This window comes from Ips typographus, linkage group LG6, assembly GCF_016097725.1.
Source record: "Ips typographus isolate SLU linkage group LG6, UJ_Ityp_2.0, whole genome shotgun sequence".
NCBI lineage: Eukaryota > Metazoa > Arthropoda > Insecta > Coleoptera > Curculionidae > Ips > Ips typographus.
Genome location: NC_138427.1, coordinates 8,037,417 through 8,061,541, shown reverse-complemented (window position 1 = coordinate 8,061,541; position 24,125 = coordinate 8,037,417). Strand labels below are relative to the sequence as shown.

At 34.9% G+C, this 24,125-nt stretch overlaps 2 protein-coding genes across 6 annotated transcripts in view; both read right to left on the bottom strand.

The window, feature by feature from the left end:
* Positions 1-18,676, bottom strand: part of cpo (RNA-binding protein) — a 90,774-nt gene extending 72,098 nt beyond the window's left edge. For 2 of the 5 annotated variants that reach the window (XM_081981330.1, XM_081981331.1), the window contains exon 1: positions 17,829-18,642. In XM_081981330.1, coding sequence (XP_081837456.1) covers positions 17,829-17,900 — 72 coding nt within the window. In that variant the 5' untranslated portion in view covers positions 17,901-18,642. Of the gene's footprint in view, positions 1-17,828 lie in introns of all 5 variants that reach the window. The other 3 variants (XM_081981334.1, XM_081981332.1, XM_081981333.1) reach the window with 3 other exon arrangements.
* Positions 18,677-20,077: 1,401 nt separating this feature from the next.
* Positions 20,078-23,920, bottom strand: LOC145730218 (tRNA (34-2'-O)-methyltransferase regulator WDR6). The gene is made up of 3 exons (XM_081981314.1): positions 23,741-23,920; positions 23,189-23,679; positions 20,078-22,547 (listed from the first exon to the last, which is right to left on the bottom strand). Exons 1-3 carry the CDS (start codon positions 23,811-23,813, stop codon positions 20,292-20,294), a joined length of 2,820 nt encoding a protein of 939 aa, XP_081837440.1. The 5' UTR covers positions 23,814-23,920; the 3' UTR covers positions 20,078-20,291.
* Positions 23,921-24,125: the final 205 nt, after the last annotated feature.

Here is a 24,125-nt window from a genome sequence, read left to right as displayed (position 1 = left end):
TATAACTGTTTACACGCATTAAGTCGATTTAATAAAAACTAATTAAAACGATATCCTTGTGCTATATTAGTTGGTTGTTCTTGGTGAGGTGCAACAAATCTGCAATTAAAAAGGTGACTGATGATTATTGGTTTGGCCGCGTGCACTTGCTAATTGCCTTCTTATTGCTCATTCAGCTAAAATGTATATAATTTGTCACGATTTGTGTGAATTAATCTCTTTGTAAACTCAACTTTTCTAATCCACACAGGATTTATACTCATTCATTCTTCGACTTGGATATTATGATGAAAAATGTACTTGGAATTTCTTAACATCCATTACATTATACAGCACAACCACTTCCAGCATATAAAAATACAAACTTTATAGTTTGTAGTAAAATGGAATTATCTGCAAAATTTACAAGGCAATCACTAAACCTTTCAAAATTACTACGAACATATTAAATTCTTGATTGATGTTAGATATTTATCTTCTTCTAAAGTTTTTTCACAGATGGATTAATGTGGCAAGTCCAGTAGACTGAACCGATTGATCACCTGAAGTCTGAAGTTTACTAGATTTTTTCTTATGTTGATTCGAATCATTAAAAAATACATTTTCAAAAAACTTATTTCTTAATAAACTTTACATCAATTTTGATCATCATCATCATCAGTTTGATTTTCATACATTTTTTTGGAATCCTGATGGTTTGCTCTCTTATTTATGGTGATTCCAATATTCTGGTTGTTTGTACTAAGTAACTAGATTACAGACAATCTTTGTTTATTGTTGGTTGAAATCTAGTAAGGTTTTCAAAGTTTTTGGTGTTTACACACAATTTCTCTCTAGGAGTATTAGTGAAGATGATTGGTTATTAAATGCTGAAACATTGTGTATAAACTATTTCAAACATTATTTAATACTAGCAGAAATCCAGTCCCACCTATTTTATAAGGCTCAAATCCGTATACAGTTCGAAAATGCGCGTTATTAAATGCTGCAGGTGCCCTCATTACGTCTTGAGTGAAAGTCGTATTACCAGCATCGAATCGCATACACATTACGGTTATTAACTAGATAACTGCTCTGTTACTAGTTTTATTATTATTCTCATATTAAATATAAAAGTATGTTAATTGAAGACGCGGTAAATGAGGAAAAAAACTGATTAAACAATGGATTGAATGGGTCTGAGAGGCGGCAAACTAGATCAAAGAAAGTGGTGTACCTAGAGGTCATTGTTAGAACTATTCCAGTAGTCTCGAAAAGTGGTAACAAAGTCTGAAACTAATAAAGTACCTAGTTAATTATCTGCTCTCTTTAACCGGCACTTAAGCCACTTAAGATCGTAACAGCTGTTGATTGGCTGTCCGGCTAATTAGACCTTTCCCGAACAGTTAGACGGACAACGTTAACCGGGCGTCCCTAACAGTTTTCAAATCGACTTACTTATTAATAAACGGTCGCGCATTATAACGGAAAGTGCATTTTTACTTGGCAAAAACCCGCAAACGGCTAAGCCTTGCTCTTAAGCCAGATTATAAATAGTTACGAGTCGGTTGAATGTGAGAACTTTTCATTTTTAGCTTTTCGGATGTCCAAAGAACTGCTGAAGGATCACACTTTGTAGATATAACAAATTTTATTCTTTCAAGTAGTTGTCACCTGTCACCAACTATTTATAACGGTTAAATCTCCTCTTCTTCTTCTTGTCCTAATAATTGAGTTTGGAAATTGGGGATGCATGTTGGTGAGTTAATAACTCATTTGGTGGAAGTTTATTAAACTTTTTGTTAAAACTACAAGGTGATCCAATAATTGTCATCTATATTATTTTACAATTTGACATCAGAACTGGTGTGTTGTTTCAACATTCAGTTTTTCAACAAATTTGTTGAGTGTGTTGTGAGCCAAGACATTGATTGATTTCGAACTATGCCTAATCACTAAATATCACCTTTTCTGTATACTTTTGACTAAAATAAACCTTTGTTTGGTTTATATCGATATACACTTTCAAATTGTGGCAAAACATTGCAAACAATAAGACCTGCTACTAATCTTAAACTAGTTGCCAGTTTTACAACCTGTTAAAGTATTTTATAGTTAAAATTGATTTTACCACTCAATCAGGTAATAATCATTAAACTACAAGTCTACAACAGTAAAATTGAAACTCTCGTTGATAGGGTTTGAAATAAAAAACATTTTAAGAGTTTATTAATGTTGTTTTAATTAGTTTAATATGAAGGATTTACAGTCTATTGATCTATTACTCTGATTAGAGAATAGCAAGAAAAAACGATTACCCAGAAATTTCCTGTCGTTTTTACATATGGCCTCTTGAAGTGAATGCGTTCTTTGATGGGAACTATGTCACAGAGATTTCATTAAAATGCACTTTAATAACTTCACTTTGAAGCCGTTATAGTTGTTGCTTTGGTCCGATTGCAGTTGCAAATAATTTTCGTGGTAACTTTATTCATACGAGAACTTTCCAGTCTCGTTAGGCCTTGCACCTAAAACGGTACGGCCGGTTTCACTTTTCCAATTTTTTCTCTTCAAAAATCAAACCAGATCTCGTGCACAAGATTGAGATAATTAGTTGCCACTGTTAACGTTACTGTAATTCTAGTTAACGCCAATTTTCATCCTTTTGGTTACAATTAACCGGACAAGCCGTTCCTGAATATTAATTTCCTGTTTCAGTCGCAACATGGACGCGTCTAGAAATGTTCGAGAATGCGGTAATAATACCGTAGTAACATTAAAATATCTCGGTACGGAAAAATCGAATCTCCTCGTGCACACATAACTTGATACTGTGTCTAATGCACTTTGCACGTAAACTTAATACGTTTCAGGTCGTGAAGTAATGCACATTCCGTACAACTAATCATTGTGGTTGCATAATCGACTGGCTGGTACTACAATCGGCACGCGCTTTCTGTTATGTAGGTGAACAGCACGATCTGAACAGCGACACGTCTTTGGTGATCTTGAAATGAAAATTGCAATTTCAAAGACGTTACGATCCTTTAATTTCTATGGTCACTCGAGTGTGTTCAAGTCTGACCGTTTTAGAGGACAAGTGACACCTACACTTGTAGTTCTTGATCATCTAATCAATTACTCAAAATCTTTAATCAACATTTTTAATGAGAAGTGAGAATTAAACTTTTTCCAGAGAAAAAAGTTCAGTTTGAACTTCACTTAAAAAAAAAGGTTTAAATTGGCTTATATCTGCTAGGCCTCAAGTTTCTGTTACTGGCACAATAAAAGTGAATATGATGATCATTTCTCAATATTTTACATTCTACCATTAACTTTAACAAAAGACATGAGTCTGGACGGATATTAAGCTGATACGGAGACTACTTCAATAAGATAATGCTTATATTACTCAACGAGCATATTACTCACGAAGATAAAGTTGTGCAACAAGACCCAAAGGCGGCTCATTACTCACGAGTAGGTAATGGGTGTTGTTATCTAAAACTAGTGAATCTTAAGCATATTATATTAAAAAGTCGTAGAAAAATAATGATTGGTTCAATTGTAAGTTCTTTAAACTGTCACTCTCAATTCATCCTGACAAACATTACTTACTATTATGTCTTATGATTAGTTGTTAATAAGTTAATATTTTTAGAATTTGTTAAGCTAGAGTTTCTGTTTTTAGTTTTTAATTACTCGTTAGAGGTGGTTAATGACAATTCTACTTGTGATTGTGATGAACTATAATTTCTCTAATAGGATATAGTTTTATTTATAGGATAATATCCAGCTCTAAACTCACATTATCTGACACGTACAGTGAATAATATGACGAATCTAATTAATTTAGTAATGTTAATGATGTACGTGCATGATTAAGCTTGTAGTAGTGCCAAAAAGAGCCGGAAAAGGTACACATAACTAAACTCCACCAAAATAGACTCTGGAATTATTTACTCCTAGCTGATACGCCCCATCGACATCGAAACTTCAATTAATGGCATTCGAAATCGAGGTTGTTCCAAGTCCGAAAACCAATTTCGAGCCGATTATTTATGTATAAAACAAATATCAGTGCTTGCATTATTGAATCTACCATTGAAACGGGCTTGACACGTTAATGGCACGTCCTGGATAACAGTTATTGAGTTTAATAAGTCATTGCAGGAAGCACGGTCTGCCTCACTTTATAAAACTAATGTTTTAGTTTTGGTTTTGTATTACCACTGCATGTTGAAACAGAAATCTTAATATTGGCAACACTACCATGGGTTTGTATGTGATTTGAAGGCTTTGATTCGTAGATAGGCTAGATGTAATGGATTTCACGGTACGTTATTAAAACGTCGAAAACTCATTCTTCCGTGCAGTTCATGGTCTTTGTTTTCCCGCTGCAGAACGGCATAAAAATCGTTCCGTCCAGTTAAAAACGGGTGTCGTTGACCCGAAAACGCCACTTTTACATGGAAAAACTACGGTTGTTGTATTGAGAAACTTCCAATTGTTTAAAATAAAAATTGCCTCAAGCCGTTGCGTATTTTTAATTACGTAAAATTCCACTGTTTGTTGTTGGGCTGTCGAAATTGCTAAGTCGTTTGTTTTTTTCTGTTTTTTCTTTTTTTCCTTTCAACAGCTTTACGCAATTTGAAAGTCTCCGAATCTGTTTTGATTTCAATTAAAAAAAGTGACGCAAATGATGATTTTTCCGTTAGAAAAGGATTTTGATCGTTTCAACAATAACAGTAGTTAAATTTCTAATAAAGCGATCAGTAGATAGTAGAATAGCATCATCAGCGAATAATAGACTAAAAAAACAACATTATAAAATGCTTGTGAATTATGAATAATTAAATATACAGGGTCTTGCATTTGTGATCCGATTGAAATTGAAAATATAATATTGTATTGTATCATTTTAGAAACAGAAATCACTCCTCGTATTTTTTTTAGGTAAACATAACAAGGATGTTAAAAAATAGGTAGCTATAGGTAGTTAACCAAGCTCTTGAGCGGTTTTTGTTTTTCAATTTTAACAATGAGAATCGAACTGATTTAACCATTCTGCTGATCTTCAAGAGAGTCTACACGGAACATGTTAGTTAGTTAAGCTACATCCCTTGAGGAGATTAAGCGAATTAAACGTAGTATATGGTGACATTCGCTCCGCAAATCTCATCAGGAAGAACCATCTTAAAATTCTGATTTTTGGAGGACGTCCCTGCTACAGCTGGTAGAGGTATTTCTACTAAGTAAAACAAAAAGGAAGAACATCTTCCAGAGAAGGTTCTTTCAGCTGAAGTAAGTTTCATTCAAAGAAGATTCCAATTTCACATTCTTTGACACCGCATCCGATTCGAGACAACTTCTTCGGCATTACAGCAGATAGAAGAATTTCCTTTAATGCGGAGTGTGTGTGGTAAAAATAAAAAGAACAGTAACAGACTGTAAGTAGAATTATAATTTTTTTTAGAATGAATGTATCGGACTCTGTATACTAGCTTATACAGGGTGTCCGATAAGTAATGGTAAATAAATTATTAGCGGAATTCTGATACCAAAATAATTCGATTTAGCACAACTTACCTTAGACGAAATGTCAACGGAAACAAAAATACAGGGAATCAAAGTTTTTTTTTTAAATAACTCAGGAACAACTTGGAGTTTTTTGGTAAAATGAGGTATTCGGGGGTTTTTGAAGATAGCAAATTTGATTATCAACGCAGTTTTCAAATTAAAATATCATTAATAAACGGGGAAGAACCTTGTGCGGTAGGAGAGAACTGGAACGGTAGACAACAATCAATTGTATAACTGTAAAATAATTAAATATCATTGATTTTACTTTTGTATGAATAGACACAACAACAAACTGTCAGAAAGACTTTAAATTCTAGTTTTGTAGAATTATTTATTCTACACACAGACTTGACTTTGTTTGCTAAGAAAATTCAGGATTTCAGTGATTCAACCTAAAGAATACCGGAAATCTGTTCCATTGATATTAGTGCGGAACCTCAACTTTTTTTTCTACATAAATATCTTGTCAAATGCGGTCTTGCCAATTGTTCTTCGAATTCAAACAGACAATCGAACTTCCTCAAACCGCCAGTCTAATCGACATTTTACGTACTTTTACTTTCATAGCGACATAAAACCGGCTACTCGAGTTCCAAAACAATCAAATCCCAACGTAGTACACACATAGAGGATCGTAAAACTGGCTTTTAGTCGAATGGATTTTGTAACTCGCAATAGGCAAATGAAGTGAAACAATTCAGGCGCAAGGCCACCGCGTTCACCGATTTTGTACTTCGCATGGGTATTTTTATTGTTTATTGTTTTTGTCTGGACTGACAGAATTTCAAATCCATCGGAGCGTGTTATGACTAAACTAAGAAACTCATTCTTGCACCGTTTTACTTTCTATCACGTTTTTTCTGGTTCCGAAATAAGGTCTGCGTAGTGATGTAAAATTATTCGGCTTAAGTGGAACAAATGCTGTAGTTGGTTGGATTGGTAAAGGTAGAGCTCGAATCAGATGAGAAAAGGCCACCGCATCATCAATGACGCAGTTTTTAAAACTATTTCTTTCTCCTTCTACAGTTGCCGTCGCATTAGATATAATCAGAGGCGTCCTATTAAAATATTCCCGAAAATATATTGTTAAGCGGTCAAAAAGCCACTTGGCAACGTAGTACGGTTTTTACTTGGACACAATTAAAACAGATGCGGCAGCGGCCAGGGACATTTGGACCTTTTTATATGCTTTTACTAGCCGGCACTCTAAACGGTGTTGCCAAGTTTAAAAAAATGTAGTGGCGGACAGGGAGACTTAGGGGTTTAGGTTAGGTTAGGTTCCGTTTTAGTCTGGTGTTTTGGTTGTATTGTTGATGGTCGCAGTTGAAGTTCACATAGTGTTATGAATAAAAAACGTTATTTTGTCAAAATGTCTTTCAAAAAGGTTGGAAAGAAAGGTGTTATCATATACAGCCAAGGCCGTGAAATCGTCAGTAACGTCTTACAATTTATGAAGAAAGAAGCAGAAGGAGTTTCCATTCCTTTAAAAAACTTGTTGTCTTTTATTTTCTTTATTAAAAACGACGAAAATGTTTTATTTTACTGATAAAATAATAGCACGCCACTGACTGGCTGCAACAACTTGGAAAGTAACGAGAGCAGCAATATTTAAAGCGAGACGTACAGAGATCGTGACATCATCGTTTGATGACGCCTGTGGCCTTTTCTTAGCTGATTCGAGCTCTAATATAGATGGAACACCCTATATATAGACGGGTAATGGTCCGTTAACATCAGGTGGCGCTACTAGTAGTGACACCTATCAAAGCTGTCAATACAATAATAGATACAGGAAGTTTCTGGCTTTCCGCTTCAATTAACCAGCGTGGAAATAACGTTCAAACGAATTGTTACAGACTATTGCTCGAGGGGAATTTATTTCGGCTCGGGTGGCGCCGGAACAGGTGGATAAAATAAATGGCTTGGCAGCGATTACAAGAACACCCAATGCATAAAGATCATTTTGTAAGCCGAGATGGCGGAAATTAATGGTTTCGATGATTATTGCGCGCCGTCGCATATTTACCCAGAAACCCGATTTCGAGTTTTTGGCACCGAAACGCGCCTAATAAATATAGTTTTATGTCGGTTTCAACAAAATTGCGGAAACTTACTGCGATTTATGACGCTGAATAAAATGACTGGTTTATTTAAAATTACCAGTACAAAATAAAATGTAGTAGTAAAGCAAAGTTTGGTGCATTTGAGTTGATTGCTAAGAACAAGTCGAATTTCTTTGAAAAAGTACAGAGGATGGTGAAATGGTGAATTGAGAAAATAGCTTGAAAATCGGATTTAAACCATGCCTTTCAACTCCAAATTTTTCAAAATCAACAAATATTATGTCACTTTAGTTCATTTAAGGAAACTCTATGTGACTTCCTTCAAAATACGTATGATAAGTGAAGAGGCAAATAATTGTCAAAAGTCAATTAGATAAATTCCCAAATCCTTCAGTAAAATTTGATACACCCTGTGCAGGCGCTTTATCCCAAAATTAAAATCTATCTATCTATTCAGCCTTCTTCGGTCCATCTTTGGACATAGGCCATCATCCAGTCTTTTCCACTCTTCCCTGTCTGCCGCCTGGTTCATCCATCTAGTTCCAGTGTGTGTTTTCTCAGGTCATCCGCCCACCTCATCTGGGGTTTTCTTCTGCTTCTTTTGTTTTTCCAAGGTCTCCAGTTTAGAATACATATTTTGTTCCATCGATGGTTCTTTTGTCTGGCATCTTTTACTTTCATTTTATTTGTTTTCTACTCGTTTGTTCTTTTATCATGTAACAATTGCCTTTCCATTGATCTTTGTTACTTCATCCAGTGTTTTTGTCCATGTTTGTGATCCATAGGTGAGGTCAGGGATAAGGTGGGAGATAAGGGCCTAGTATAATATAAAAATCTAAATTTGGAATATTGCCCCATCATTGATGCGAAAGTCTCTATAATCTATAATATCCTGTGTGTAGGTGTACGTATTTTCACTCACAAAAGTCACAAATGATGAAGGGATGAATCCAATCTTCCGTGTGTTAATTTAGTTGCTAACTGCCTTTTCCTTGTTGCTAATTAGTTTTTCAGTGGCTTCCTTCGAGTTTTCTTTTAAACGGAGTGCTGGTTAATGTCTCATCTTTTTGGATCCGGTTTCGCTTTTACTGATCTCCAGATCTTTTAGACAGCGGAATAGTTTCTGGCGGAAAAACTATTAGCTTATTGTTTTTGTTTGATTGTTTGACGCAGAAAATTCTCATCATTTTCTTATAAAAAGACGTTCTAAAAATAACGTTCATCCATTGACGTTTCTACTGCTGCTCTACTGTACTTGCAACTGGAGAATTTGTTTTGGAGAAACTGCCTTGGAGGGGTTAATCCAGATTTTGCGCAAAATTGCCAAAGACAGCTGATTCAGGCTCTCAAAGTCTGATTTGGTCTCATCCATTTGCTGGTTTGCAATACTTTTTGTTGAAGAAATCTTCGTAAAAGTACGCAGGTACTATTGCCCACAACGAAAATGTGATTTTTGTTCCATAGTTTAGACCAAATTTTAGATTTACCGCCACTTCTACTCTCAAAGAATCCATGCGAGTTTATTATACTACTGCACTGCATTTATCATCAGAGCTTCAAACAACAATGAATGATAATAAAATTAGTATTTAAAATGTTATATTACGAATAAAATCAATATTCAAAAGGTACTTGCTGTTAGAATCAACCCTTTTGTTCTTTGATTGAAATATTGCATTTACAACGATGATTGGCTCCAAGCTCTTTACACCATCAAGCTGTTCCTGCATTTTGAATCATAAGACTCTTGATAAAATTAGTAGTTACCACACCAAACACCAACAAAGTATTATTTAAAAATCGGTCTTTCAGGACAGTTTGAATCAAATTTGTTTAATTTCAATCGCAAAAGTGTCAAAAAGGTCAATATTACCTAAGGCTAGTAATGATGGTAGTTAAACTCTACCCCTTCAAGGGATAATTAAGAGTTTTAAAAAATACGAAAAAATTGAAGAATTGAGTTGAAACACTGAGTATCATGTAGAGATAATAATTATGGACATCTTGCTGGCTAGTTATGATCTTTACTCAAATAAGAGGACCTCAACAAGATTAAAGTTTTTTTTAAATACTGACCTAAGACCGGTTTATATAACGAATAAGTCGCAGACAACAAAGCTATTTGGATGCTTTACACATGACGGAGTTTCTCATTTTATAAAATGGCTTAAAGCTCTACGAGGCAGCCGCTTTCAAAAATTATGTTGCTAGAGTCTTTCGGACGGAGAATATTAAGCGCTCGCGGGAGAAATAAGTAGTTTATGCTTTGAAATTTTTGACTGGAACCAATTTGTTTTGGATGGAAAAAGCGAGTTCACCACTTGTCCTGCCTTTGTTAAGTGTCGCCACGCTTTAAAACGCGAAAGCCATAAACTTGATCAAAACGTATTAATTAAAACTTGGACGAGTTTCGAGAGTATGCAGAATCAGCCCCTGGTGGCCAATAATATTTTGCGGCTACCGGTTGCAAGTTTCTATGTAACACTGCATAATTATTTATTCTGCTAAAATCTGTAGGGAATTACTATTGTCCTAGTGTCGTATAAGTTTAGGGTGTGTCCCAAACTGTCAATAAAAAAGCAAACACGTAAATACACATTTTATGTAGCTACTAACAATTCCTTTAAACGCCTCTCTTTGCACTTCAACGTAGATTGCAGAGAAGTCAATAAATCAGTCAGGAACCGCATTTGCATATTTTCAATAGCGACAACCCGATATAAACGGAGCTGAAACGATTCTTTCAATACCGTTTTACGATTTTTTTAAATACTACAACTCCATTATTGGCATGTACCACCAAGTCGACAACGTAATGGATCATCACGTATTGCAATTGATTACTTGTGAAGTACCCTCTTAATTGCAATTCTGCTTTGACGCTGATTCCAACTTGATTTAAACTGGAAATTTAGAGCTTAAAAGTATATAAATTTATAAAGAGTAGCAAACCATGACCTAAGTAGCAGAAGCACTGTTATCTGCTGCAGAAGGCACGTATTGGCTGCAGGCCAACTCTTGCTTGCCAACCACCTGCCATGCCTTATGTTTCCATTCTTTTTTTGTTTCTGGCATACTGCAGAAGGACAGAAACTTGTTTATATTAATTCGAGGACGTAATTGCATTATAAAGATGTAAAAGATTCTCAGCTGCTAAAGGGGTTTTAATTCGGTAGGAATCTGGTTGAATTAATATATGAGACTGTTACAAGACACTTAATTGTCCTGGGAATTAATTTTATGTTTACGCCATATCGACCATTCAGATGATTATTTTATAATTGTCAATGAAACGTAATTGGATTTTAATCTACACTATGCTGCACATGATGTGCCAAAGGCAAATGTAGTACATATACAGAGTTATTTAACAAATCCCAGAAAGATTTTGGAAAGAGAATTTTGGATATATGTACGAACAAGAATGGAAAAGCAGCAGACTTGTAAAAATCGCAAAAACAAACAATCCTGGAATGGAGTGCTGGACATCAACGTCCGAAGAGGCATAATAGGACAAAATAGGCATTAGCCTACCTATATGGACATTTATATTAGAAAGAAAGAAGAAGAAGAACACTAAAATTACTTCAGGTGGACCAAGATCATCAGAGATACTCGTTTAAATTCAAAAGAATGTAATCAGGTGATCTTGGTGGACATTGAAAGGTCAAATCAGTAAAATAGTAAAAGCATGTTTTCGCTTTATTATTTGCTTCCAATAAAAAGTATTAAAACGATTTACCTGTAACAGGTAAGTGGCAGTTAAAAATGCAATTTCACTACCTATTACTCATCAAAAAATTGTTTTTAATGCCTACTGGCAAAAAATCATACAATTACAATTAAAACCAAGCTTTTATACAATCATTGTCTGAAATAGAGGTACTGGTTCAGTTGCAGCTTTACAACCAGAAATATTTTCTGTTCAGAACAGCTTTTTGCATTGCTGCCAACGATCAGCTGAAGGATTTTAATTTGGTCGCGTCCTTAAGAAACCAGTGACTGTTAATTCCAGTTTGTAACAATAAAAACAAAAAACAATTGTGCGGCGAAAAATGCAGCAACCTCGAATTAAATTTATCGAACGAGCTTAAAATGCTGAGCCACTGATATGGTTACATTCAAGGAATAGCGGCGGCTTTATGGTGACTTGTTCGGGAAATGAGAACCTAGTTTTTTTGTTTTCAAGTTTTTCCCCTCGTTGTATAACAATGTGATAGAACAGCAGCAGATTTCTGTTTATCCTTGAAGCGGCTGGAAGTTATCACCCACTGATTCGTAAAGCATGCAAACGTCGTTTTACTACACCGCACACCAACAATGACATTTTGATGTATTAATATTTATATGTGGTTGTGCAGCATGTCGACCCAAAATGGGGAAAAGAATGTGCGCCGGCACCATGTATGTAAAGTTGATTGATTAAATTTTACTAATAGATTTGTTTTTGTTCATCTACGCCCATGTTTTGGAAGCTTATTCAATAGTGATAATTGTTCCACCTGCCAGTAACGACTAAACCGTTTTATGGATCATTGTCAATCGCAGCAGAATGCTTAAAATCTAAGCAAGTTAGGTAAACTGGGTATTGTAAGCGATAAGCAGACAATGAAACGAAATTAATCGAACTTGGGACACAGATATTAATAATTGCTAATTAATTTGCTTAACAAAACAGCATAATTAAACTGTCAATGTTATTGATTAGCTTTCCATCGGCTGTAATAATGAAAAATTAATCATATTGTTTCAGTACAGTTAGTACAGAAGGGTGGGTCAGTAAAAAAACCTGCGGAATTTCCTATTAGAAAACCCTCACATATGTCAAAGTCAATTTACTAGTTAATAATCGGAAATTACTCAACCCCTTGCAAATCTCAAACTACTTACTTATATAAAATTATCGTAATATAATGTCTAACAAAACTCTAATTTCTGATCCGGTCTTTTAATAGCGATTAACGTTTTTCACCAGTTCTTCCAATTAAAAATAGAAGTATAGTAGCTTAAAAAAATATTTCTATCGTTTCATCGTAACTATTTATACTTTACCAGTGTGATTTTAAAACCTGGTTTATAAAACAAAATTTAACTTTAGCATTAACTTTAGTATTAGCAATAGAGCTAGTGGTTTAATTTATGATGTTTAGCTGTTGGTTTTACATGAAATTCTAAATTTTCTTACAGCTAATACTAAAGTTAAATCTCCAATGTTTAACTAACTTGAAAAGTTAGGGTTACTTTTCAGAAAACTGTATGGTTAAATTAGGAGTTTTATAGACACCCTTCTTTCTTAAGGTTAATACTAAATTTATTCTTTCTGTTAAAGATAAAAATTCTTTTATAAACGTCTTAAGTAGATATAGTCTCAAAATGGGTAAATTTGCATGATGAATTCCGGCCCGGTTACAATTATAGTGTAACATAAGTACCATATGTCAAACCGAGTTTAAACTGTGCAAAATGTCAGAGAACCAAGTTGGCCTACTATAGACAGTAGTTTATGTACAAATCCAAGTTAATTCAGATAATTTTTGTATTATTTGTCTGTAATTTCATTCGTAAATAAAGTACAAAAAGTTAATTTTATATGCACTTAATATAAAAGGCTGATCGAGTTTGACAACACATGCAAAAAAGAGCTTTTTACGTGTATTGCTAGTTTATTTATTGCTAAATGTATATTTTAGCTTAATTTTTTTAATCGACAAACTTGGAAAATTTGTAACAATCATGATATCAGGATCACAGAAGTTAAAGTGATGTATGAAGACAAATAGAAATTGCAAATAAAGCATATACCATACTAAAAGAAAAGGAAGAACCTTAGAAGAAGAAATTAGATTTTTGTTGTTTTCTTCCTTCTCGACAATTCATTTAGTATTACCTACTGGCTTTATGTGTAGATGAGATAAGTTGCATTTGCTAGGTTTCACCAAAAGTGGTTTTTACGTTGTTGTGCTTCATTTCTGTTTACCAATAAAGAGAAGGGCATTTTTAGCTTAAGAAAATTATAAAAATCTCAAACTTATAGTACAAATTACAAAATGAAAAATGAGCCTTTACACTCCAAAATTACCTTTAACAGCTTTCGTATATTACAGAACCTACAAACCATACCAACTATCGGTTTTGCATGATAGATAACAGCTTTCTTTTTCTAATAGTAATTTGATGTTCATAACCAAAATTTGTTTATGAAATAAATGAATCATAGAAAGTTGTTTCCAAATTTTTCACTACTATTGAAAATATATCCAGAGAACAGAACATGAACAAAAATGAGAAATCCAGAAATAGCGAAAGAAAATAGAAAAATAAGTACAAAGAATTACTAACTTATGAATTTGCAGAAACATTTACAAATTATCAAAATTGTGGAGTTGTTGAAGCATCTTGAACAGGAAGTTCAAGTTCCAGTTTGGCTGGATGCTGTTAAGCAAGAGGCCATTGAAACTCTCGAACAGAACAGAACATCAAAATTGTGAAACAAATAAAAAAAGAAGTTGACAGGAGAACAAAAGATACTCTCTAAAGGTTTTTTTATTGAATATTCGGTAATTGTGTTAGCCACTAGTTTTCTCCGGTTATTGCTACTTATTTCATAAATCACTTGCAAACAAAACAAAAACTTAATAAATGATAATCATGTTTTCAGCTTTTTAGTTTGCAAATAGTGACTTTTTATGAGTTTGGCAGTCGTTGACTTGAGTGGCACACTGTTCACTATAAGAAAACTCCATGGTCAACTGTTTGATTCCACAGAACTTGTCACGTAAAACAACAACCAGCTAATTATAAAATACTCAACTGTGACTCAACTTGAACAAAAAAAAACTATTGAATTACTTGCAATACCTTAGAATGACTTTAAAAAGCTGTTAACAGAATAACGTTTATTTCGCTCTGATAACTTTCCAATTTGTGTGTCAACCGACTTAAAAATGAATTGAGCGGAAATTCAGTGCCGCACTTATTTCAAATGTTCTTCAACCACTAGTTTTTGTGTTGTTTTGTGTTAATATTGGTCTATAACTATCGCACTTCGGTTTGTTAATAATAATGTTTCTATTTTCACAACCAGCTTAATTATTATTCTTGGCGTTGTGTCGGACTTCCTCAGTAATATTACGCCTCCGGTTAATATGCTAACTGTAAATGCGTCTAAAAGACAAAGAAGCACTTTGGCTTAGTTCTAGCGCCTGGTAAATGATTCTAGTCGGCTTAAAAGTAGTTCGAGTTTAATTATGACTTTGCTTGATTACTGCGGCTATATTTATTAACAAAAGTTGAATTTTGATCCCGCCTTTTCAACGTTTAAAAGTTTACGTATAAGCCTGAGTAAGAAATATTATGAAGTAAATGATTCCATGAATTATAAAACGACAGCCTTGAATTAAACTAATTGCCGAAAAAAGCTGTGTAATTGAGCTTTAATGGTGTATAATTTCATATCAAACCTTTCAACTAATTTGAGTTCTTTAGGGAAAAAGTTCGGATTACTATTATTTACTTTCATGCAATACAAACATTGATAAACACTCTTTTATATCCCAATTTGAATTCAATAATAATTGACCTTTCTATTTCACAAAGTTTCAATTCTTAGCATCACAGTATATCTCACACAACTCTATAATAAGCACAGTGTGTTATTTTTTTTTTTGTTTATTTATTTTTTTTTTGCTTTATTTGGCTAGCTTATGCAATCCTACAAAACCGCGCCCCTGTAATATCGACCGGTGGGATGATCTAATAACAACCGATCGTTAATCGATCTATTCGTAAGAAGCTTTATTAAAGTCCCACTTTCAGGGTCAATCATTTTATATACGCCCAGCATTACACAATAACTCGGTATTGTTGAAACGCCATTAACTTCTTTTTTGACTTTTTAACTGCATTATCGGTTTGCGTATTATCATTCTCATTAATTCGATACAAAGTACCACAATTCAGATTATTCCTATAAATCAATTTTATTGATTTTTCAGATAGAAACAAAAAGAAGTCGTAAAACGTGGGTTAGTCATTGGTGTTGGAACAAAATAGGTCACAAAGATTAAAGCCAATTTAAAAAGGTATAATAACGATACATGCTTCCAGCCCACGGATGTAGAGTGGCGTAATTAGTCAAAATTGAGAGTCATCTAATATATTGAGAGGATAGGCCGGTGGAAATATTTAACCAAGATGTTTATCGAGTTATAGGCTAATTTAGTTACAGCTGTTGTCAGGAAATCTTCTATTTTTTGCCTTAACATAAAAACTAGCTATTTAATTAACACTTTTTGCCACTAGAAAATAGTAAAACATTTTTTTATTTTATAGAAGAAAAGCAGTGTTGATCAATGAAAATAGTTTAGTTAGAGAAAGTTACGAGATGTTTTACAACCAAATTGACTTAAAAAAACACACATTTAGAATGAAGTTTGTTTTGAAAACTTCGGATCTTCTTTATCACGCATAAGGACATAATCTCGAACGTAAGTGGAAAATTAACCGGAAACGTTTCACAGTACTAAAGCTATATGTAGTTAGTATATTCGTTTTCGTATCTTAGTATCTTCTGATATTATTGCAAATAAATACTTGACACACATACAAAAGTAGTCTCATTTGAACCATTCTTCTTAATGAGAAATAGCTCCAACTAATGGCAGAATGTATTTTGTAATAATTTTGCAAATATAATAGAGCATGAAAATTTCTAACACTATGCTCAGAAAAAGTACGCCCACATACTGAAGCAAATTTGAACAGAGTAATGAATGACTTCAACTGTAAGTACTAGTTAAAAGTATGTCTTCACTTTTTCTTCCACCCTCTTCAAAGAAAACATACATATAGTCTTACTATGTGTGAATTTAAGTAAATCCATGAAAATGTTTCCACAATTATTCTATTCTCGCTATCTTTATCAACTTGTTTCAATGGTCCTAATTGCTAGGAGTTATGTCGTGCTGTTCTAATTTACGATTACGTACCGACTCTATATTTCTAATTATTCATACTGAGGACTTTTGGGCAATGCTAGGCGTGAGCCTCCGAGACCGCATTACAAATGAACAAATGAGGCAAAGATCGGGAGTCCTCGAGACGGAGACGTCATCGAAAAAAGTGGAACTGGCAGGACACAAATAGACAAAATTGGAAAAAACTGAGGGAGGCTTATGTCCAGCAGTGGACGCGATTGGTTGAATGATGATGATGATGATTTTTAATTTATAGCACTAGTCAACTCTGGTGATTTGAGCTCAAATAAGCTTGTCAGCCAACAAGATGGACCGACGATATTAAAAGAATAGAGACAAATTGGATGAAAACAGCACAGGATCGAGGACGTTGGATTGAACTACGGGAGGCCCATGTTCAGCAGTGGACGCAGCTAGAGGCTGAATGATGATGGAGCTTGTCAGATTGATTTAGCAGAAAGTGAATCTTATAACTAATATTATATTGTCAGTAAGTTTTGCAACATCTTGTAACAAAGGATATCAATAATTTTTATAATTTCCAGCAATATAATTATATACCATTTTGTAATGACTACATCCGAACTAATCAACATTTTTATCTCTGACTCACACAGGAGTTACATTATCTGTAGTGAACGTTAGTGTGCTGGAAGTCACTGCTACACAGACTTTACCTCATTGAAGGATGTATAATCCATTTTTAATGTAATCAATATATTCTACGATGACTTTTGCATTGAAATTCCTGCAGACTCCTATCAAAGTCATACATCCTTCCAATTCTTACCCCAAGATCAAAAACTCAAAGAGTGTTGGTATAATACTCTATCTCCGTAACGACAATTTTGATGGATTACATTACAAGAACGTTTCTGTTGGGAAGTCGATCGAAACATGTTCGGCGAAAAAATGGGAAATCGACCCACTTTCCCTGTGGAAGAGGGAAAAACGGGGCCTAACGGACGCCCGCTGCCGGTCGTTGCCATGACAACAGCAAAACGTAAACACTAAGACCAGCCCGGACGTCAATTTCCATTACCCACATGCACCCGCCTAAACCATTTCCGTCTTAATTGGTCCGATTATCGGGCAGGTTTGATAAATAAATAATTAGTTTGGTTGATGGACTTTGATCGCCCCCTATTGCTCCTTAGTAAAACACGCATTAAAAAGCAAAAAAAAACGGTGTGCTGATTAACTTGATATCAAAAAATTGTAGACTGACCTCCTCCTCTCCATTGTTGGTATTGACTGAATCCATGCTTTGACTTAGGGCAACGCTGAGGGGTGCTTCCATATCCTGTTCTTGGACGCCCTCGTGTTTGGCCCTCTTGAGAGACGGTGGCGGCGTGGTGGAGGTGGCTGTGACAGGGACCCGCGAATCTCCCGCGGAGGGAGGATGCCTGCCTCGTTTTGGGGCGCTCAGGACCTCCACTTTTTAACAGGCGATAGCCAGGAAAAAAATCAACTTGGCCGGTTCTACTACATGCGTGCACAACAACCCGAAAAAAAAACGTTCAAAAAAAACGAAGAAAAACACAAGTCGCGCGCGGGGCAAGTTGCGGTCACGTTCTCTCTCTTTCTTTCGTTCGTTTATATCGGGGGCCGTACGGGACTCGACTGAGACGGCGTCGATCGTGCCGTTGGCGGCGCTTTGGCGGGACGTGGGGGTGGGGCGCTCAGGTGAGAGCGTGGAGTACGGACGTCGCAGTGGTCGAAGACGTGATGCTACGGCGGTCGGTGCTTGCCTCGGACTGCGACGCCAAACGACGTCGCGACGCCGTCAGGTGATCGTGCGCATCCAGGTGGGGCCCAGGGCCGGAGGGGCCCGACACCGCCGTCCCTACGCCCTGACCTGGATCTTGGCGAACGGGGAATCGCGACCCCCCCCGAGATATTATTATTTCATATGATACGAGGTGGGCCGCTTTCCCCCCTTCGTCGGCTCGACGTCTCTTTTATTAATATTTTAAATTACCCCGAACGGGAAACTGGGCGCCAGAGGCAACCAGGTGCACATTTTACCTACGCTACACTTATACATTGTGCAAACAAACCCCCTTCCTCCTCCACATTGAATACGCGATATTCTAGTCTTCGTAGTTTTTGCATTGTACCACATATGTACTATATAAAACTAAAGATAAAAAAAAAACATAATTTAAGCCTTTTATCAAAGAAACAAAGGTGGTGAATGAGACGAAATGGAGCTCGTATACTGATGAAATATTTGTCCTTAAATTGTTATCTTTTTCTGGTCAAAATTTCTGGAATCTCTCAAAAATAACAGCAGGTGTAAATATCGGATTAGAAGGATGGCAAAATAAACACCATTTGAACAGGAACTATATCCTAAAGACGCGTGCTAATCGTGATCAAACTCATTGAAAGTATAACTCTCCGGAGGTTTTAGTTCCTTTCCTGATAAATTTAGAATCATTAGTGTCTAATTTAAAGATATTAACCAAATAAGTTGTTCGCTGAACTGAATTAGAATTTCTCACACATTATGTCAAGTTTACAACAACGTATTTATATGGCTTTGTGGAGTCTCTAGAAAATGTAAGACAATAGTCAACATGCACGAAAGCAGTTTGGTAACGTCTAGTAAGATTGATCTTCTATTAACAGCCCTCTAAAAGACAGAAGATAGTATAAAATTGTATAAGAGAAAAAATTGACAAAAACAATGATGATGTTGAAACTGTTTGGGCTATATTCTTACAATCATTATCAAACATAAGCTATTCTGCCTATATTGAGTTTTGAGGAATTAGTGACCGCATTACAAAGAACTACAGTGTTAAGTAATCTATAGTATACAAGGGTCACTCACTACCTTTAAAAGCTATATCTTGACAAAAATCAGAGTGCTAAGCAAAGCATAAAAAATATTGTTAGGTCCTACTTCCAATGTCCATTTCCGTTTGTAGTATACATTTATTGATCACACTTTTTCTATTGCCAACGCAATACAGAATACTAAAATCGAAATTTTAGTCCGGTTGCCATAGCAACGCGATTCACCACAGTAATTAAGCAGAAAAATACAACGACGAATCATAAATCATCAGTCCGTAATGCAACAACAATAATCGTTTTGCCTATAATAGGTATATGGAGGTCATATTTTAGATCTGGCGCATGTAGTGTGAGTGTGTGGTTGCGTGTCATCGTCCATAAACAAAATTGGGCCGTGTCATCTTCGAAGATTGCTTTGTACGAAGCGGCACCACATTTTTATATCTACTATCAAAAATAATAATAACGTGACTACAAAAAAAAAAAACGAGGCAAATTTTCCCAATTGTAGATTCTCTTTATAGTCTCTGTGTTACTAGGTTTTTGGTCACGAACACCAAAAGCAGATGATACTTACGTTGGTTTACGAAGATTGATAGAAACACCTAGTTTATTTATTTGATATAACATGTTATCTGGTTGGGTATCATAAAAAAACTTTTTTCTCGTCTATTTAGTAATCAACTATATTCACTTTAACTCCTTCTGATTGGCATATAGAAACAAAACATTGATGTCCTGGTATCTGTGGGTATATTAGGTCTGAGGGAGAGGAAGACTAGGAAGCTGAAAGAGTGAACAAAATGGACGTGGTAGTAAAGAAGGGTCATCTCAAGTAATGATAAGAAACAGGCGCTTCTTCTTCTATCACAGCTCTATTGATTCTTCACAAATCAAATTCAAGACATTCAAAACCATTTCCATATACACAAAGTATTAATTTTCCTTCTAATTCCAGCACATCCATCCCTTGAGAATCTGCTATAGTTGTGTTATATTGTCCTACAACTTCAAGCTTCACTGTCTCATTTATCCACGTCCACTTATGAACAATCACACGCTGATCAATGGCGCTGGTGATAAAATACTCGTCTCCTAAATAAGCTCCGGTAATTTGGGCACAATGTAATTCAGAGTTTTGAACCATGTATTTTTTCTCCCAATTATTTTCAGTGAGCAAGCTTAAACTGATGCAGTTGTCGTCCCCTCCGGTCAATATCCACACTCCTTCAGGCTTTGAAAGGTAACTAAAACTGTTTATGCCAGATTGATGCAACAATGGCAAAGAAGCAAGTTGCACTAAATTATTTGTGTATGACCACAGTTTTAATGTACCATCAGTTGCCATTGATACTAAAACGTCAACCGAGTTATATGAAATTGTTGCTAACTTCGTTATGGAATGTTGAGAATGTAACGCTACATCTTCTGGCTTAAGTTTCAAGTATTCTGTAACCAAATATGACTTAACAGTGCCGTCAGAGGTTCCTCCTACTACCCTCAGCTTCTTGTCATCACCTTTCACGATCACTAAATCCATTATGCGAGTTTCGGTGGTTTGAGGTTCATACAAGTTAAATTTCTCATCACAACGACACTCGGGCAAGCTCAACTCCCAACAAATAATTTGGGATCGCCCTCCTCCAGTTACTACTAAATATTTGTCCGGTGCTAAAGAGTGCACAGCCAAAGCTCTAATGCTCGACAAATGCACCTTTAAACAACCAAAAACTTCAAAGTTATCCTCAAGAATGTTACGACTAATCCGCAGAATCGTGTCTTCACCACCAGAAATCATAAATAGTTCACTAGCAGTATGAATTAATTTGCAACAGTTGATTTCACGAATATGCAACCCTTCAACAATATTGCTTTGAAGTATTTCCTTTAGGTTGACTGATAAGAAATTCAATGATTTGCGTTTGATGTACGCAAATTTAAACTCGTCAGGGTTAGTCAGATAGTGCCAAGAGCGGTGTCCTCCACCACAAGGAGCTTCAAAGAGCATTCTTTGACTTTTTATGTCAGAAATCACAAAACGATCTTCGGAAAAAGACAGCAACAATCTGTTTTGTAATTCCAATGCTGTCAACCAGGAAAACTTTGTTTTGTTTGACTCAAATGTTGTTAAAAGTTGGTCAGTTAAGGTATGTTTTTTAATAACACCATCCCTGCCTAGAGACATTACACTTTGGTCAATATAGTGAAGATTCGTTACACCTAAGTAACTGTGAGCTTTTTTGATTGTATTTATAGGGTCTTGCGACGATTTGGGCCCTAATTGGAAGTTATGCAAGTTACCCCTACGATCTCCTACAATTAAATTTTTTCCCAATATGCTAGCGCACGTTGACCACTGTTCTTTGCTTGGAGGCAGTTTGTAATTTTGTATAAAGTGAAATCTTTGCTTGTAATAGTAGAACAAGCTTAACAAACCTTTAGCTTGAGTCACTAGAAAGGTTTTGCAATCCAGCCAGTGAAATGCAAATATTCTAGTTTGGTTTTCTAGGCGGTATTTGTGCCAACATTGCAAGGTCTCACCCTGCATTCTAAATAAGTAGAGCTGACCTTCAAATCCTGCTAAAGCTACCAGTTTTCTGCAGGGAGAAACTTGCATAACACAGTACTTTGACAGATCAGTGATTTGTCCAATGTTAACCCACTGATCAGATATGCTATTGTATTGCAACAAAAAAGCATTTTCAGTGAAACACAGCACATTTCCTGAGCTGAGAATCGCTACACTTTTTGGAATCTCATCACTGGGTAGGTTTACAATATTTTTAGAACAGTTCACAGAAATATTAAAGGTAAGTATAGCTCCATCATTACCTCCTGTACAAATCAAATTTTCAGTAGCACATAAAGACCAAATTGAACCTCCTTGATGGGTGTCAAATTTTTTTAACATTTTTCCATTAAAGTTCCACAAGATTAATAAAGAATCCTCTCCGGCCGTCACAAAGAAGTCTTTTAAAATCAAACAGCGAAATACACGAGAAAAATGCCCATACACTTGACACAGTTGAGTTACCTCTAGTTTAATGGGATCAGTGATTTTCCAAAGAATCGCAGATCTGTCGTCGGACGCTGAACATATTAAACCACTAGTTTCTTGGTAATGAACAGAAAATATTACCCCCTAAAAGAGACTAAAGTATCAAATACAAAGTATTTAAAATGTGGTATTCACTTTATATTTATGCCTCAGAAGATATACCTACTTTTATCAAAAATACTTCTTCATATTTACTTTTTCAAAAAGGGATATAAACTTCTTGCAAAATTTGAATGCTTAAAATGCTTTATAGAGTAAATTATTAATTATTCATCATGTTAGCAAGAATTGACTTAGTTACTAATAAATATATGGGTAAAATACTTAAAATAAAAAAAAATCTTGTTAAATGGTTAAACAATTATAGTAATATTAACCTGATTCTCAAAAAAAAAATGATTGACATTTTAGATTTGAACTGTAGTAAATGTTACAATTAAAGGGTTAAATTGACCTTAACAACTTGAGCACCAATACAGAAGCTGTCCATAACACCATAACACACCGAAAAAATATAAAAAAATGGAAAAGAAAAAATAAGTCATTTGATCCAAGATCTTTTGTGTTTGGGGGCTTTTATTGCACATAAACATTAGTTTTTTATTAGTAATATTTTTTCACTTAAAATTCTTTAAACTAATATAAAGTTTCAAATTTCTCAACTTTCTAATATCTTCTAAGACATAAATAAAAATGAACTCTTTACTATTTTCATGCACACTTACCTTATGCCCTTTAAGCCTATTAAGAACTATTCCAGTACCATTATCATTCATTAAACTTGGACGCCAAAGTAAAACCTCACTAAATACAGTACCAGACAATACTAAAACATCCTTGTATAAAGAGTGATTGCCAATATGAGCACTATACAAAATACAGCGCTCTTCACACTTAACTGAAGTTAAAATATGTAAATTTTCAGTCCATAATGTAACTTTGTTATGCATTGACATTGTGAGGAATTTTGAGCCATCTTCAATCCAGCTAGCATGTAAAACCCAGTCTGCCAGGACCAAATCAGTTAAAATGCAGTCAATTTGTACAGTGTTAGGTTTTAATTTGGCCACACTTAGGTGCTTTTCACCATAGATGATGAGTTTAGTGGCAGTTGGGTTTGGTTTAATGCCGAAGATGTTTTGACCCTCAAAAATTTTAAGTTTTTGCACAAATGTTTGGTCGGTTAAGTTGAAGATTTGTAGGTAATTGCCTATTCCTGTAAACAGGAGTTTTAGAGTAAAGCTATTTCAAATATTCAAATTTCAATTAGAACTTACCAGCAAAAATGTGATTTTTTATAATTTCCACGCATGTTATGTCAGTGTGGATGTGCAGTGACTTTATTAACATTTTATTTTAAAGCATAAACTTCAAATTAACTAAATTAACTCTTTGTTGTTTAAATTTTTGCTACTAACAAAATAAAAACATAACCTAAGTGGTCAAGTTAAAGGTTAGGTTATGATGAAATGTCAGTTTCTTCGTCTCTTCTTCTTTTTCATGTTTTGAGTTTAAGGGTTTTCGGAGATTGTACATCTTACTAAAACAAATATTATCAACTAATCAGATATTATTTTTATTTACCTACTGTTTTAATACCAAAAATTGATACCATTTGTAACATGTAAGCTGATCTAAGTAAACCTATAAACTAACACTTAA